Source organism: Palaemon carinicauda, chromosome 30 (genome assembly GCF_036898095.1).
Source record: "Palaemon carinicauda isolate YSFRI2023 chromosome 30, ASM3689809v2, whole genome shotgun sequence".
Lineage (NCBI taxonomy): Eukaryota > Metazoa > Arthropoda > Malacostraca > Decapoda > Palaemonidae > Palaemon > Palaemon carinicauda.
Window position 1 is genome coordinate 47,279,043 of NC_090754.1, and position 16,829 is coordinate 47,295,871.

The 16,829-nt window shown below is 43.8% G+C and overlaps 1 protein-coding gene across 2 annotated transcripts in view; it reads right to left on the reverse strand.

Annotated features, from left to right (window-relative positions):
- Window positions 1-12,836: 12,836 nt before the first annotated feature.
- LOC137623085 (serine/arginine-rich splicing factor 6-like) overlaps window positions 12,837-16,829 on the reverse strand; it is a 63,224-nt gene continuing 59,231 nt past the window's right edge. For both annotated transcript variants that reach the window (XR_011040546.1, XM_068353741.1), the window contains one exon: window positions 12,837-13,227. Coding sequence is in view for 1 of the 2 variants with exons in the window: in XM_068353741.1 (XP_068209842.1) it covers window positions 13,152-13,227 (76 nt within the window). In the remaining variant the exon portion in view is untranslated. The remainder of the gene's footprint in view (window positions 13,228-16,829) is intronic.

Below are 16,829 nucleotides of genomic sequence, written 5' to 3' on the forward strand. Positions count from 1 at the left end.
AAAGGCGAACCCACCTATTCCAGTGACTCCTCCCAGGGATCCTTCAATCCCTTTCCCTTCAGGGGGTATGTCTGACAGTGCATTTGTCAACCAACAGCCCTGGTTCAGTGCTCCTATCAGAGCCGTAACCCAGGCTTTCAAGCCTGTCCTGTCTGATCTAGGATATAGAATCATGGCTTCCTCTACCCCTTTGAAGAGGAAAAGAGGAATTCCGGACGCGGTCACTTCCCCGAGTGCGAAACTGACTCCACTCAGACCATCGAGGCAAGTTCCTCCCATTCCTCAGACTAACTCTCCATCCCTTTTGGATGAAGATCTCCCGTCACCTAGGGAACCATGCGAAGAAAGACTTTCCCCCATCACACCAATGGAAGAAATCTCTCTTCACACCGAGAGTTCCTCACAGCCTGAGAATAGAAGGGACATGCCACACTCATCGATGTTGGAGTCTTACCTCCTTCCCCGGAAGGAATCTAAGGACTCCAAAACCATGCCAAAGTCCTCCACTAGGGCTAAGATGGAGCCAGCCAGCCACTCAGGGAATGTCTGCGACTCTCCCCAAGAAGAGCCTTTGGGGATAGAAGGAGACTTTGCTGCAAGTCCTACAACAGGAGGAGACCAGCAGGAGTCAGAACATGCATTCTGCAGGTTCTGACTCTAATGAGGGTTCTCAACGGGTTTTCCGACTCAGAGATCCCCCCTCGAGAGGGCAAAGACATGGTCCTAGACCGCGTCTTTGGTACTCAAAAACCCTCTAAGACCAGTGCAGCCCTGCCCTGGTCTCAAGGGGTGAAGAGTACCAGGGACAAGATCGCCCAGCAGCTCTCCGAAATGTCCTCCTCCAACCGTTCCGGTACCACGAACAAGCTCCTCCCACCTCCTCGCGTACAGCAGAGGAGGTACTTTGAGATCTTGGAGGAGCCTTCTTTAGCTCTTCCACTTCACCACTCACTGGAAGAGCTAACCAGGGGAGCCCCTCTTGAGAGACTCTCCAACCGGCAGGTCTCGTTCTCGGCAGCCGAGATCCTCAACCAGGAGAAGGTCGTGAAGTATGCTATACAAGCTACTTCGTGGCTTGATATCTGGTTGGGGACCTAAGGTATCCTGATACGATCTGAGGATTTCTCCAAGGAACGTACCAGGAAAGCTATGGAAACCTTCCTTCTCTCAGGTACTTGCACGATCGAGTTTCTTGCCCACCAAGTCTCGAACCTGTGGGCAAATACCATCTTGCCCACCAAGTCTTGAACCTGTGGGCAAATACCATCTTGAAACGTCGGGATGCAGTAGCTGAGAGATTTCACCAGAAAGTCTCCAGCATCGAGATTAATAGGCTCATACATTCCTCCACAGAGGGGTCTCTTCTGTTCGAGCCTAAGGATGTGGAACTTGCCGCTGAGAGGTGGAGGAAGTCTCATCCAGACTCCCTCCTCCATAGGGCTTTAACATCTAAGCCTTATAAACCTCCAGCACCACAGCAGTCCCGTCCAGCCAAGACCACAACGATGACAAAAACTGCAGCGAAGACAACGGTGTCTAAGCCCTTTCTTGTCAAAGACAGGAAAGGCAAAAAGTCCTCCAGGGGAGGTAAAAATCCTAGAGGGAGCAGCCGAGGCCACAAACGCTAGGATAGACAGTCCCCTATATTTTCACCAGTGGGGGAATACCTTCAAAGTTGCGCAAACAAGTGGAAGCAATTCGGGGCAGATTCCTGGACAATCTCCGTGATCAGTCTAGGATATCGCATCCCGTTCATAACATCTCTACCTCCCCTGACTACGAATCCAGTGTCATTGAACTCCCTTGCCATGGGATCGGCAAGGGGGCAAGCCCTTCCCATCAGAGGACAGGATAGCAAGGGTGAGGAAGGTCGCAAGACCTTTTCTCAGACGAGAAGAACTTCCACCCCAATTGTGGTTACGTCTCCTCAGTCACCTTTCATCGCTGGCCTGTCTAGTTCCAAATGGTCACCTCAGGATGAGATCCCTCCAGTGGCGACTCAAGTCACGGTGGAATCAAGCACACGACTCCCCGGACATCCAAATCCCCATGGGACCTGCGGAACTGACGGACCTCCAGTGGTGGGTGACAGACGAGAATCTACGAAGAGAAGTGGATCTTCTTGTCCTCCCCCCGGATTTGATTCTGTTTTCAGACGCTTCAAAAAAAGGGTGGGGGGCCCACGTGCTGCACCACACAACCTCAGGCCTCTGGTCAGAGTCAGAAAAGTACCTCCACATAAATCTCCTAGAGATGAAGGGCGTCTTTCTGGCCCTTCAACAGTTCCAACAGTTCCTGGCAAGACACTCTGTGGTGGTGATGAGCGACAACACCACAGTAGTGGCCTACATCAACAAACAAGGAGGTACTTTTTCACAGCAACTATCCCATCTAGCAGTAGAGATACTGAGATGGGCCGAAATCCACACGATACCACTATCTCTCCACTCGATACCACTATTCCAGCAATAGCGAAGTTCCTTGTGTATTTGCGTGAAAAAATTCGCCTCTCAGTCTCAGCAGTGAAAGGCTATCGCTCAGCCTTCAGCCTCGCCTTCAGACTGAAAGGAATGGACATTTCTTCAGGGCTAGAACTTTCTCTATTCATACGAAGTTATGAACTTACCTACCCCCAGTCAGAAGTGAGACCTCCTCCATGGAACGTGGTTCGAGTTCTCAGGTCTCTTAAGAGACCTCCCTATGAACCATTACGCCAGGCATCAGATCACCTCTTGACTTGGAAGACGGTGTTCCTGCTAGCTTTGGCCTCGGCCAAGCGAGTTGGCAAACTTCATGGTCTCTCATATAACATCGCCCTTTCAAGGGGATGGGGAGAGGTAACGTTCAGCTTCGTCCCTGAGTTTATTGCTAAGACTCAGAACCCGGGAGTAGCGGATCCTTGATTCGACTCCTTCCGGATTTCTAGTCTCCGTACTGTAACAGATGACCCAGACCATCTCTTACTATGCCCAGTAAGGAGTTTGAGGCTGTACCTCAAGAGAACAGCCGCAGCCTGTCCTCGTGTGCCGGCACTATTTGTCAGCACAGGAAGGACTAAGAGGAGGGTCACCAAGAACACCATCTCAGCATGGATTCGCAGGGTCATTGACCTTGCACTGAATCGAGACCCTCCTCCATCACGTCGCCCCAGAGCACATGATGTCAGGGGCATAGCTACGTCCCTGGCCTTCAAAAGAAATTATTCAGTGACGCAGGTTCTTCAAGCTGGGGTGTGGAAACGTCAAACAACGTTCACATCCCACTACCTGCAAGACGTGACCCAAAGGAGACTCGATACATTTTCTATCGGTCCTGTGGTGGCTGCACAACACCTGGTTTAAAACCTCAAGCTCCTTATTGGACAAGTAGCAGAAGGTTGAGGGCATTGTTACCCCGTTTTAGTCTGCATGAATGAAAAGGTTTGACTGGCCCTTATTCTTTTCTTCATCATCCCCTCTCTTGGGGAAAGCAGCATCCTGGGTTCTCTGCATAGCTGACCTCAAACCACTGCAGGTAAACCATGTTTCCTTGTGTTCCTAGTATTAAGCTAATACTGTCACGTCCCCATACCCTGACGAGGTGGTATTGGGAGAGTCCTAGCCTAGTTTCCATCCAAAGAACTTCGGAACAACTTTCTAGGACGAGTCACATTTCTACATACCTTCACACACAGCTTGCGTAAGCCACAAAGGCTCCTTATTTCTTGAGTGCTAACACACTCAGATAAGGAGCCCCCGGGTAAAGCCAAAAAGCCAGATTGGCTGGGATGTCCACCCTTCCTAAGGGGTGAGTCACCCGTATTAAATAGCATGGTTTGTATTCCAGTTACGGAACAAATGATAAATTCATAGACGATTTGTATTTTTCCTAACTATACATACCTTAGCTATTTAACCAAACTTTGCCGCCAGCCCTATCCCCCTTGAAGTCCTACCACCAAGCAAAGTGAGTTCAAGCACAGGTGTGTGAGGGGGAGTGGTAGGAGGCTACCCTCCCTACACCCCTTTAACTACGGTGTGGGTAGTTAACCCTCGTTAAAAATTAATGGCTCGTCATTTCAGCTACGCCGAAAGTAACACCCCTATTAAATAGCAAAGGTCTGTATAGTTAGGAAAAATATAAATTATCTACCAATTTATGATTTTTAGCATTTGATGCCTTATAATCTAAAAGTAAAATGATTTTTTCCCTTTACAGTATGTGTTTTTGTAACCATTTCTTATTTCTTGCAGTGCCTAGACCACACCCTTGAACCAAAGATGGTCTGCGGCTATTTCAAGTGGTTACTGGTATAAGATATATTGGCAATGTGTTCGCCTTTGAAGAATGCTGGTGTTTACAAATACCTGTAAGTATTTCAGACTTGTCTATTGAAGTTAGCTAAAGAAGTAGTTTTGTCAATACTGTACAGTGTTAGATTGTAGCAGCAGCTGGAGGAGAATTTCTCTAAGTGTGGTACCTAAATAGAATAATTTTAATGCTAAAGTTAATGAAATGATCAAGAAAAGCATAATTTAAATATGCTATAAATCATTCTTCTTAGGTCATTCAAATTGAGTGTACTTTTTAACATCTTTATTTTGAAACAGAATCAAATTTGGCATAACCACTTAGAAATATTATGAGAACTATTGTGCCTAAGGATAATCATGGAAATTCACAAGCTGAAAACATAATAATCTGCAGTGATGTCAAAATGGAAAGATTCACAGAAACTTTAAATTGGATGCCTCATTTAGTTCAAAACTTTGTGAAAAATCTTTAGCTTCATCTGTTTTTAGTTTTGGGATAAAGGTCTCAATTTACTGACACTAGTAAATAGATAAGCCATTTGCTTGATAGATAAATAGATAAATATATAAACAGAACCATATACAAAAAAAAAAATGTATGCGTGTATTATGTATGTATGTATTGTAACTACATTTTTGTACACTGAAAATACTTTCCAGACCATTGGCAATTATAACGACAGAATTATTTACTGAACACTATTTGATATATCACTAACCTTAAGTTCTGTACACTCAGTAAAGAAGATGAACTAAATACTAAAGTTCTTAAGCATAAGAAGAGGTTAAAACATTTCAATGACTCTTCTACTTCGTCCAGGCAGGAAGATAGGATGCGTTTTAAGCAGAATTTACCTGCTTGTTAGGTTATACCCTTATAATAAATTGGTCCACTTATCTTTGAATTCAATACATCATACACTAATATATATATATTACATTTCACAATAATTATTCTCTTGCATTAACAATCACATTGCACAACACAGATTATCTTAAATAGAGGAAAGAGAAAAACATTTTGATATTTGGTAATGAAAATAGGAATAGTGGACTAACCAAGAGAAAGATCTCTAAATTGGGGAAAATCTATCTTTAATTGATAAATTGATAGGAAACAAATGTTCTCACTAGAAGACTGACATCCTCCAGGAAGATAGCAGTCTTCATTTGGGTCATGATGAGGAATAGTTTGAAATTTCAGTGCAATAGAAACCAATGTCTGTATTTTGCCCCTTGTCATTTCCAGCATTTATCTTTTTATTATTCAAAAGTATAAAAACATTACAAAATATATATGTAAAATATATCTATAGATAGTCAATTTATTCAGCTAAATAATAAACAAATCTTAAATCCAACACTTTAACATTTTTTGTGCTAAGAAGAGCAGTTATATATATACAATTGTTGTTCATTGGGTACCAAGTTTTTCTTAAAACCATGGCACAGGAAATCTTTAATCTTTGGCAATTTTTTCTTTTTTTTTCATCAACTCACCACCGTTTTCGAATATAATTTGGGCGGTGACTTAGTAAGGGACGAGGGTAATGGGGACGGTAATAGTTTGTAGATTTTTTTAATTACTGCATTAATATTTGTATTACATTTACATAATTCGCAGGTGTATTTTCATTGCCTGGCCCCGAGGATGGCAGAGGCCGAATGAACTTATAAGCCAAACTAATTAAATCGGTAAAAATAAAAGAACCTCGGAAAAAAAATGCACAGGAATCAATTTTACCTTGATAAAGGCAAGAGAGGTTGATTTGCTTCATTCCTTTTCCTTATCAATCTTCTACGGAACAGTCGTATACAGTAGTCTAATTCCTTTCACGTAATTCAACCTCTGCTTCGTGTGGACTTCCTTGTAATTAGACTTTTCTATTTGAAGAACTAAGCTTGTGGGAAACTGGGTTATGTAGACTTTTAACTAGAATTAAAAATATGATATTTTAATTATAAAATAAATTTTTGAATATACTTACCCGGTGAATATATAGCTGCAACTCTGTTGCTCGACAGACAAAAAAAACTGTACAAAAAACTCGCCAGCGATCGCTATACAGGTTGCGGGTGTGCCCATCAGCGCCAACTGTCGGCCAGATACCATACTCCATGTAAACAAAGACTCAATTTTCTTCTCATCCCACTGCGTCTCTATTGGGGAGGAAGGGAGGGTCATTTAATTTATATATTCACCTGGTAAGTATATTAAAAAATTTATTTTATAATTAAAATATCATTTTTAAATATTTAACTTAGCCGGTGAATATATAGCTGATTCACAACCAGGGTGGTGGGTAGAGACCAGTTAAATATGTTTACATCTTATGAGCTAAGAGTTTTTTATTTCATTTTAGAAGTTATCAAAATAACAAAAACAAAATAAATAGGTACCTGGTAAGGAAGTCGACTTAGACGATTACTCTGCCTTATAAGTACGTCTTCCTTACGGAGCCTCGCGATCCTCTTAGGATGCTGACAGACCCCTAGGAGCTGAAGTATCAAGGGCTGCAACCCATACAACAGGACCTCATCAAACCCCTAATCTGGGCGCTCTCAAGAAATGACTTTGACCACCCGCCAAATCAACCAGGATGCGAAAGGCTTCTTAGCCTTCCGGACAACCCATAAAAAACAACATTAAAAACATTTCAAGAGACAGATTAAAAGGATATGGAATTAGGGAATTGTAGTGGTTGAGCCCTCACCCACTACTGCACTCGCTGCTACGAATGGTCCCAGTGTGTAGCAGTTCTCGTAAAGAGACTGGACATCTTTCAAGTAAAATGACGCGAACACTGACTTGCTTCTCCAATAGGTTGCGTCCATTATACTTCGCAGAGATCTATTTTGCTTAAAGGCCACGGAAGTTGCTACAGCTCTAACTTCGTGCGTCTTCACCTTAAGCAAAGTTCGGTCTTCCTCACTCAGATGTGAATGAGCTTCTCGTATTAACAATCTGATAAAGTATGACAAAGCATTCTTTGACATAGGCAAAGATGGTTTCTTAACTGAACACCATAAAGCTTCAGATTGGCCTCGTAAAGGTTTGGTACGCTTTAAATAGAACTTAAGAGCTCTAACAGGGCATAAGACTCTTTCTAGTTCATTGCCTACGATCTCCGATAAGCTGGGAATATCGAAAGATTTAGGCCAAGGCCGAGAAGGCAGCTCATTTTTGGCTAGAAAACCAAGTTGCAGCGAACAAGTGGCTTTTTCCGACGAAAATCCGATGTTCTTGCTGAAGGCATGAATCTCACTGACTCTTTTAGCCGAGGCTAAGCATACCAGGAAAAGAGTCTTAAGAGTGAGATCTTTCAGGGAGGCTGATTGTAACGGCTCAAACCTGTCTGACATGAGGAATCTTAGTACCACGTCTAAATTCCATCCAGGGGTAGCCAAACGACGCTCCTTGGTGGTCTCAAAAGACTTAAGGAGGTCTTGCAGATCTTTATTGTTGGAAAGATCTAAGCCTCTATGCCGGAAGACCGATGCCAACATGCTTCTGTAGCCCTTGATAGTGGGAGCTGAAAGGGATCGTCCTTTTCTCAGGTATAAGAGAAAATCAGCTATTTGAGCTACAGAGGTACTGGTCGAGGATACAGAAACTGACTTGCACCAGTCTCGGAAGACTTCCCACTTCGATTGGTAGACTCTAATGGTAGACGCTCTCCTTGCTCTAGCAATCGCACTGGCTGCCTCCTTCGAAAAGCCTCTAGCTCTCGAGAGTCTTTCGATAGTCTGAAGGCAGTCAGACGAAGAGCGTGGAGACTTTGGTGTACCTTCTTTACGTGTGGCTGACGTAGAAGGTCTACCCTTAGAGGAAGACTTCTGGGAACGTCTACTAGCCATCGAAGTACCTCGGTGAACCATTCTCTCGCGGGCCAGAGGGGAGCAACTAACGTCAACCTTGTCCCTTCGTGAGAGGCGAACTTCTGCAGTACCTTGTTGACAATCTTGAACGGTGGGAATGCGTAGAGATCCAGATGTGACCAATCTAGGAGGAAGGCATCTATATGTATTGCTGCTGGGTCCGGGACTGGGGAGCAATAGATTGGAAGCCTCTTGGTCAGCGAGGTTGCAAAGAGATCTATGGTTGGTTGGCCCCAAGTGGCCCAAAGTCTCTTGCACACATCCTTGTGGAGGGTCCATTCTGTTGGAATTACTTGCCCTTTCCGACTGAGACAATCTGCTATGACGTTCAAGTTGCCTTGGATGAACCTCGTTACTAGGGAGATGTCTTGACCTTTTGACCAGATGAGCAGGTCCCTTGCGATCTCGTACAACGTCAGTGAGTGGGTACCTCCTTGTTTGGAGATGTACGCCAAGGCCGTGGTGTTGTCTGAGTTTACTTCCACCACTTTGCCTCGAAGGAGATACTCGAAGCTTTTCAAGGCCAGATGTACTGCCAACAGCTCCTTGCAGTTGATATGCATGTTCCTTTGACTCGAGTTCCACAGACCTGAGCATTCCCGACCGTCCAGTGTCGCGCCCCAGCCCAAGTCCGATGCGTCCGAGAAGAGAACGTGGTTGGGAGTCTGAACAGCCAGGGGAAGACCCTCTCTTAGGTTGATATTGTCCTTCCACCAAGTCAGACAAGACTTTATCTTTTCGGAAATCGGGATCGAGACCGCTTCTAGCGTCTTGTCCTTTTTCCAGTGAAAAGCTAGATGGTATTGAAGAGGACGGAGGTGTAGTCTTCCTAGTGAAACAAATTGTTCCAGGGATGACAGCGTCCCTACCAGACTCATCCACAGCCTGACTGAGCAGCGTTCCTTCTTCAGCATCTTCTGGATGAATAACAGGGCTTGATCTATTCTGGGGGCCGACGGAAAAGCCCGAAAAGCTAGACTGTGAATCTCCATCCCTAAATACAGAATAGTTTGGGATGGGACCAGCTGCGACTTTTCCAAATTGACTAGAAGTCCCAATTCCTTGGTCAGATCTAGAGTCCACTTGAGATCCTTCAGACAGCGACGACTGGAAGAGGCTCTGAGAAGCCAGTCGTCCAAATAAAGGGAGGCTCGGATGTCCGATAAGTGGAGGAATTTGGCCACATTCCTCATCAGCCTCGTAAACACGAGAGGAGCTGTGCTTAGGCCAAAGCACAGGGCCCGAAACTGGTAGACCACATTTTCGAAGACGAATCTCAGAAAAGGTTGGGAGTCTGAGTGAATGGGGACGTGGAAGTAGGCGTCCCTTAGGTCTAGCGAGACCATCCAGTCTTCCCTTCTGACCGCTGCTAAGACTGACTTTGTGGTCTCCATGGAGAACTTCGTCTTTGTGACAAAGACATTCAGAGCACTGACGTCTAGCACCGGTCTCCACCCTCCTGTCTTCTTTGAAACTAGGAAGAGACGGTTGTAAAATCCCGGTGATCGAAGGTCCGAGACTTTGACCACCGCTCCCTTCTCTAGCAAAAGAGACACTTCCAGTTTCAGGGCTTGTCTCTTTTCTTCCTCTCTGTACCTGGGAGAGAGATCGATGGGAGACGTTGCTAGAGGGGGTTTGCGTACAAAAGGGATTTTGTACCCCTCTCTGAGTAACTTTACAGATTGTGAATCTGCGCCTCTCCTCTCCCAGGCTTGCCAGAAGTTCTTGAGTCTGGCTCCCACTGCTGTCTGAAGTTGCGGGCAGTCAGACTCTGCCCTTGGAGGACTTGGGTCCTTTCCTCTTCCCTCGTTTCCCTTCGGCACGAGCACCTCCTCTGCTGGAGGCTCTGCCACGAAAGGGCGGAATAAAGCGAGACGCTGGAGTGTCTATCCTCGGTCTAGCAGATAATGTAGGCAAAGGGGGAGCTTTGCGAGCTGAGGACGCAACAAGATCGTGGGTGTCCTTCTGAACTAACGAAGCGGCAATTTCCTTTACCAAGACTTCCGGAAACAGGCACTTGGAAAGGGGAGCAAAGAGAAGTTCAGATCTCTGGCATGGTGTAACTCCAGCAGACAGGAACGAACAGAGAGACTCTCGCTTTTTCAGGACTCCGGACGTGAATGAGGCAGCTAACTCATTGGACCCATCACGGACGGCCTTGTCCATGCAGGACATAATGAGCAAAGAAATATCCTTATCTGTCGAAGAGATTTTCCTGCTCAGGGCTCCTAAGCACCAGTCTAAAAAGTTAAAGACTTCGAAAGCCCTAAAGATCCCTTTAAGAAGGTGGTCCAGGTCCGATGGTGACCAACAAATCTTCGAGCGTCTCATGGCAAGGCGGCGGGGAGAGTCTACAAGACTTGAGAAGTCGCCCTGGGCAGAGGCAGGAACTCCCAAGCCGAGAACTTCTCCCGTGGCATACCAGACGCTCGATCTAGAAGAGAGTTTAGATGGGGGAAAGGCAAATGCTGTCTTCCCTAAACTCTTCTTGGAATCTAACCAGTCTCCTAACAGCCGCAAAGCTCTCTTGGATGAGCGTGAGAGGACGAGTTTAGTAAAGGCAGGTGCGGTGGAAGGCATGCCTAATACAAACTCTGACGGCGGAGAACGAGGAGCCACAGAAATAAAATGGTCAGGAAACAACTCTTTGAATACAGCCATGACTTTTCTAAAGTCCAATGATGGTTGAGTTGCCTTGGGCTCGTCCAGTTCTGACTGTTGATCGTCTTGTTGTTCAGCAACATCCTCATCAGATAGTTCCTCATCCGAAAACTGATGAGGAAACGGCAACGGAGTGGGCAACGTCTGGTTCGCTGAGTCCGGTCGCACTGGTGCATGCGTGACGGAGCCGGACGCAACGTCATGGAACTGCTGCACAGTCTGTGAACTGTCAACAACCATGGGAGCGCGAGGACGCACAGCGTCCACCCGAGACTGTCTAGACCGTCTGGGTTGTGCAGTCGAAACCACACCGGGTTGCGGAGGTTGACGCACCGCGTCAAAACAAGTCACCTCTGATGGTTGTTGAACGTCCTGAACGTCAACAACCACCTCCGAGCGTCGCTTAACGTCAACATGCGGCTGGCAACCCACATTGGGTCGCATCGGTGGAGGAACCACCTCAACTGGTAGACGCGAGAAGGTTACCTCAGCATCAACAGGACGCACAACCGATCGCTTGGAAGGTTGTTGGCCAGAAGGTTCAGCAGCAACCTTCTCCGCATGAAAGTCCTGCATCAAGGACGTAAAGCTTGGACTGCATGTCTTGCAGCAAAGCCCATTTAGGGTCTACGGGAGCAGGTGCGGCAACAGACGGGGTTAGCGACTGAAGCGGTACCGCTTTGCCTCTCTTAGGCGGTGAGCAGTCATCAGATGACGGCAACGAGTCCGAACTGACCCAGCGGCTACAACCGGGACGTTGGACTTGTCCTGAAGGGACCGACTTACGCTTTAAAGGTCGTGAGACCTTGGTCCAAAGTTTCTTACGAGAAACACCTTCAGACGACGAGGTAAAAACGGGCTCTCTCGTCTTACGTAGGTAGGGGCGATCTTGGGGAGATACGCCTGATACCATGGAGGGAACGTCTGTTCGCTGATCAAGGCCTCTCGAACCCATGCGTCGTACGACATTGCTTCTCCCCTGGGCTTGGGAGCTTGCAAGAGGTCCCGGACTAGGAGGACGACAGGCACGAAGAGACGAACCCTCAAGCGCAACACTGTTCACAACACTTTCACTAGGCACTTTATCACTTCCCGCGGCACTTTGGCACTTTAGCTCCTTAACATCCGCCATGAGTTGATTGCGGTCACTAGCAAGGGACTCAACTCTCTCCCCCAGGGCATGGATAGCACGCATCATGTCAGCCATCGATGGTTCCTGAGTGCCAGGAGGGGGGTTAGGAACAACCACTACAGGGGAAGGAATAGGTTGTGGGGCATGAGGAGAGGAAAAATCTATCGACCTAGAAGAACTTCTCCTAATTCTATCTCTCTCTAGCCTGCGTGTGTACTTCTCAAATTCGATAAAATCGAATTCCGAAAGGCCCACGCATTCCTCACACCGATCTTCCAATTGACAGGTTTTACCCCGACAATTGGAACAAACAGTGTGAGGGTCGAGAGAAGCCTTCGGAAGACGCCTAGAACAGTCCCTAGCATTGCATTTTCTAAACTTGGGAACTTGTGAAAGGTCAGCCATTTTGAATTGATCAAGGGAAAATTCCAAAAACGATCTAAGTCATCAACAATGAATCCGTTACAAAAAAGAGTTCAAGGATTTATTTGAAGAAAAACCCTGCACAGCGAAAGCTCAAAACCAGAATATAGTACTTCACCAAAGATGATGGGAAAAACTCCAGGTTTCAACAGCGAGTAAAGTACGTCTTGTCGACACGTCGACAGAGAGAAAATTGAGTCTTTGTTTACATGGAGTATGGTATCTGGCCGACAGTTGGCGCTGATGGGCACACCCGCAACCTGTATAGCGATCGCTGGCGAGTTTTTTGTACAGTTTTTTTTGTCTGTCGAGCAACAGAGTTGCAGCTATATATTCACCGGCTAAGTTAAATATTTAAAATTGAATATTACCTCTCAAGATGAAAGGCATACACACACTAGAGCTAGCTAAGGTAAAGCATAAAACATGAAAAGGGCATAACACTTACAAGTTGTTATTAATTATCATGCATGGTTGACATGAATTTTACACTTTCAGAACTTCTTAGTGTCAGGATTGAACATATAAATAGGTAACTCTGGTAATTTATAATTAATCAATTTCTAATTAGCCCTACAAATTATTGCTGAAAAAAAAAAATTTAGAAAAATTGAAGTTACATATTTAAAAAAAAAAAAAAAGACTGTAGAATATATGACCTGAAATAATGACATAAATATAAATGCACAGCTTAAAATTGATAGCATCGCTATCATGAGTGAAATAATATTGTTTTATGACACTACTCCTTACTCAGTATTGTCTCAGTTAAGCCTTTTGATTACCTGCCACGCTTTTTCAACATCGGGTGATTCCGTAAATCGAGAACAAACTGCAAACCTGAAAAAAAAAAGAGTATAATTAAATACTTATTTTAAAATTTCAGTCCCATTGGTTATCACTTTTCAACTTTGCGTTTAAGAATCCCACGCAAAGCTTCAGAAGAAGATGCTGTCAATATGATGCACAGTAATGTATAGTCCATTTCTTTTAGCAGGTCATATTTGCACCGACTCGCAACGGTGCCCTTTTAGCTCGGAAAAGTTTCCTGGTCGCCGATTGGTTGGAATTATCTTGTCCAACCAATCAGCGATCAGGAAACTTTTCCGAGCTAAAAGGGCACCGCCGCAAATCGGTGCAAATATGACTCGCTAAAAGAAATGGACTATAGTTTAAACACTGTAAGACCGATTATTACTAGAAAGAATCCAATACTGGTAGAAGCGACCTGCACTATAAAGAAATGTGATGTCTTCAACCATGAAATATAAACATTGACTTCATACTGATGTTTCTCTACTTTTAATACCCGACTTCTAGTTCACCTTGATGTTGGTTTAAAATCCCCTTTATTTCCTAACTTATCCTATCAGTAAGAAGGAACTTGAAGTTTAGAATGTTACATGGAAGTGATAGACTATAATTCACTCCAAACTATAACAGCAATTTCTTTTCCAAGTTAACTTATGGGGTTTAGCTTACAATAATTTCTAATATTATTCACAATTTTAGTTTGGTACAATTCTGATACGATCAGCAATAGTTCAGGAAGGTTTATTTAACCAGTAATACCATATATTTCTATACAATGTTAATAGGAACAACAGATTAGCCACTTCTTCACCCACAAGTCACTTTACAAACATGATGGATACGGATTTTTCAGAAAACATTGCATGGCTCTTCTTAGGCTAAACATGAACCAGTAGATTGATTTATTTTACAGTTTGATATTTGCTTCAACATTTTCTAATTAGTTACACCTCATGATTGTAGTGAAGTATTTGGAAGAGCAAATACAGAATATATATTGTGTTTCTGTTTCCTAACTCATTTCTAATTGTTTCTGAAGGTGATGTTGTAACTGGCGAGAGACCTTACATAACCTGCTACCAAGGATATTGGAAGTACGCCTGACTAGATCACAGTGTAGCTCTTCCTAGAAGCATGGGGACTTGGGCAGTGTTACTGGATTTGATCTTCCTGATAATGAAAATGCCTCATGAAAATAGGTTTTATAAGACTCCATCAAATCTCCAAGGAGGTCGTGAGGTATGTAGACTTCATACAATATTTACACGTTAGTTTTTGAGTATTGAAGTTCTTAAGTCTTGAAATTGAATAACTAACTGGTCTTTAATATCTATTTATTTCAATATGTTGCTTGTGATTATGGGTTGATAGTAGTAAAGGCCCATAAGACGGTGCTCCCCTGTTTTGACTAGAATATTCACTCATGCATAAGAACCTGATAAGGGCTAATTGAAAGTGGAAAGGATTTATTCAAATGACAGAATAGTGCTTATGGCACACTGCATTCAATACAAAAATAGACAAGAGTTTCTTATCTTGCTTCCTCTAACTTTTATTAGGGTTTTTTTCTTTTGATTTCTCTTTCAAGTGATTGTCTCGTCATTAACAACAAGAGAAGCTTAGGAACGGAGGGTAAGAAACTAGTAGAGTTAGAATTCATCACACAGTTTCACCCACGCAATAAACTTATGACTTTATCTCTTTCAGATGACCATGGTCATGGTTTGTCATTGAAATTTAAGAACAGTAATGAAAAATTTGCAAGAGATTTAATTTGAAAGACAACTGTCTTTCTTTGAAAATGCTTCAAGTGAATAGTGAACTAATTTTGGATAAGTTTTCATTGCTTATATGTTATTCAATTTTCTTTAATGTAAATATCCTTGTTCAAGATAGAGTAGTTTGCATACAGAGGTTTGGTTGCTATGGGCAACATGACTGATGAAATATAGGCCTTTGCACTGATTGACAAGATTAATAGTATAGTTGCTAAAATGTTATTTTTATTAATAAAATAAATTTTTGAATATACTTACCCGGTGATCATATAGCTGCAACTCTGTTGCTCGACAGAAAAACCTACGGTCAAAATACGCCAGCGATCGCTATGCAGGTGGGGGTGTACATCAACAGCGCCATCTGTCGAGCAGGTACTTAGTACTCCAAGTAAACAAAGAACCAATTTTCTCCTCGGTCCACTGGGTCTCTATTGGGGAGGAAGGGAGGGTCCTTTAATATATGATCACCGGGTAAGTATATTCAAAAATTTATTTTATTAATAAAAATAACATTTTTCAATATTAAACTTAGCCGGTGATCATATAGCTGATTCACACCCAGGGGGGTGGGTAGAGACCAGCATTACATGTTTACATTATTATGAGCTAAGTATTTTGTATTTCATTTTAGCAGTTATTCAAAATAACAAACATAAAATAAATAAGTACCTGGTAAGGAGGTCGACTTGAACAATTACTCTGCCTTTTTAAGTACGTCTTCCTTACGGAGCCTCGCGATCCTCTTAGGATGCTGAGCGACCCCTAGGATCTGAAGTATCAAGGGTTGCAACCCATACAACAGGACCTCATCAAAACCTCTAATCTAGGCGCTTCTCAAGAAATGACTTTGACCACCCGCCAAATCAAGTAGGATGCGAAAGGCTTCTTAGCCTTCCGGACAACCCAAAAACAATAAAAAAACATTTCAAGAGAAAGATTAAAAAGGTTATGGAATTAGGGAATTGTAGTGGTTGAGCCCTCACCCACTACTGCACTCGTTGCTACGAATGGTCCCAGAGTGTAGCAGTTCTCGTAAAGAGACTGGACATTCTTAAGATAAAAAGACGCGAACACTGATTTGCTTTTCCAATAGGTTGCGTCGATTATACTTTGCAGAGATCTATTTTGTTTAAAGGCCACGGAAGTTGCGACAGCTCTAACTTCGTGTGTCCTTACCTTCAGCAAAGCTTGGTCTTCCTCATTCAGATGGGAATGAGCTTCTCGTATTAACAGTCTGATAAAATAGGATAAAGCATTCTTTGACATAGGCAAAGATGGATTCTTAACTGAACACCATAAAGCTTCAGACGGGCCTCGTAAAGGTTTTTAAATAGAACTTAAGAGCTCTTACAGGACATAAGACTCTTTCTAGTTCATTTCCAACCATACGATAAGTTTGGAATATCGAACGATATTGGTCAAGGCCGAGAAGGCAGCTCGTGTTTGGCTAGAAAACCAAGTTGTAGAACATGTAGCCGTTTCGGATGAGAATCCGATGTTCTTGCTGAAGGCATGAATCTCACTGACTCTTTTAGCTGTGGCTAAGCATATCAGGAAAAGAGTCTTAAAGGTGAGATCTTTCAGGGAGGCTGATTGTAGCGGTTCGAACCTGTCTGACATAAGGAATCTTAGTACCACGTCTAAATTCCAACCAGGTGTAACCAAACGACGCTCCTTCGTGGTCTCAAAAGACTTAAGGAGGTCCTGTAGATCTTTATTGTTGGAAAGATCTAAGCCTCTGTGACGGAAGACTGATGCCAACATGCTTCTGTAACCCTTGATAGTGGGAGCTGAAAGAGATCGTTCTTTCCTCAGATATAAGAGGAAGTCAGCTATTTGAGTTACAGAGGT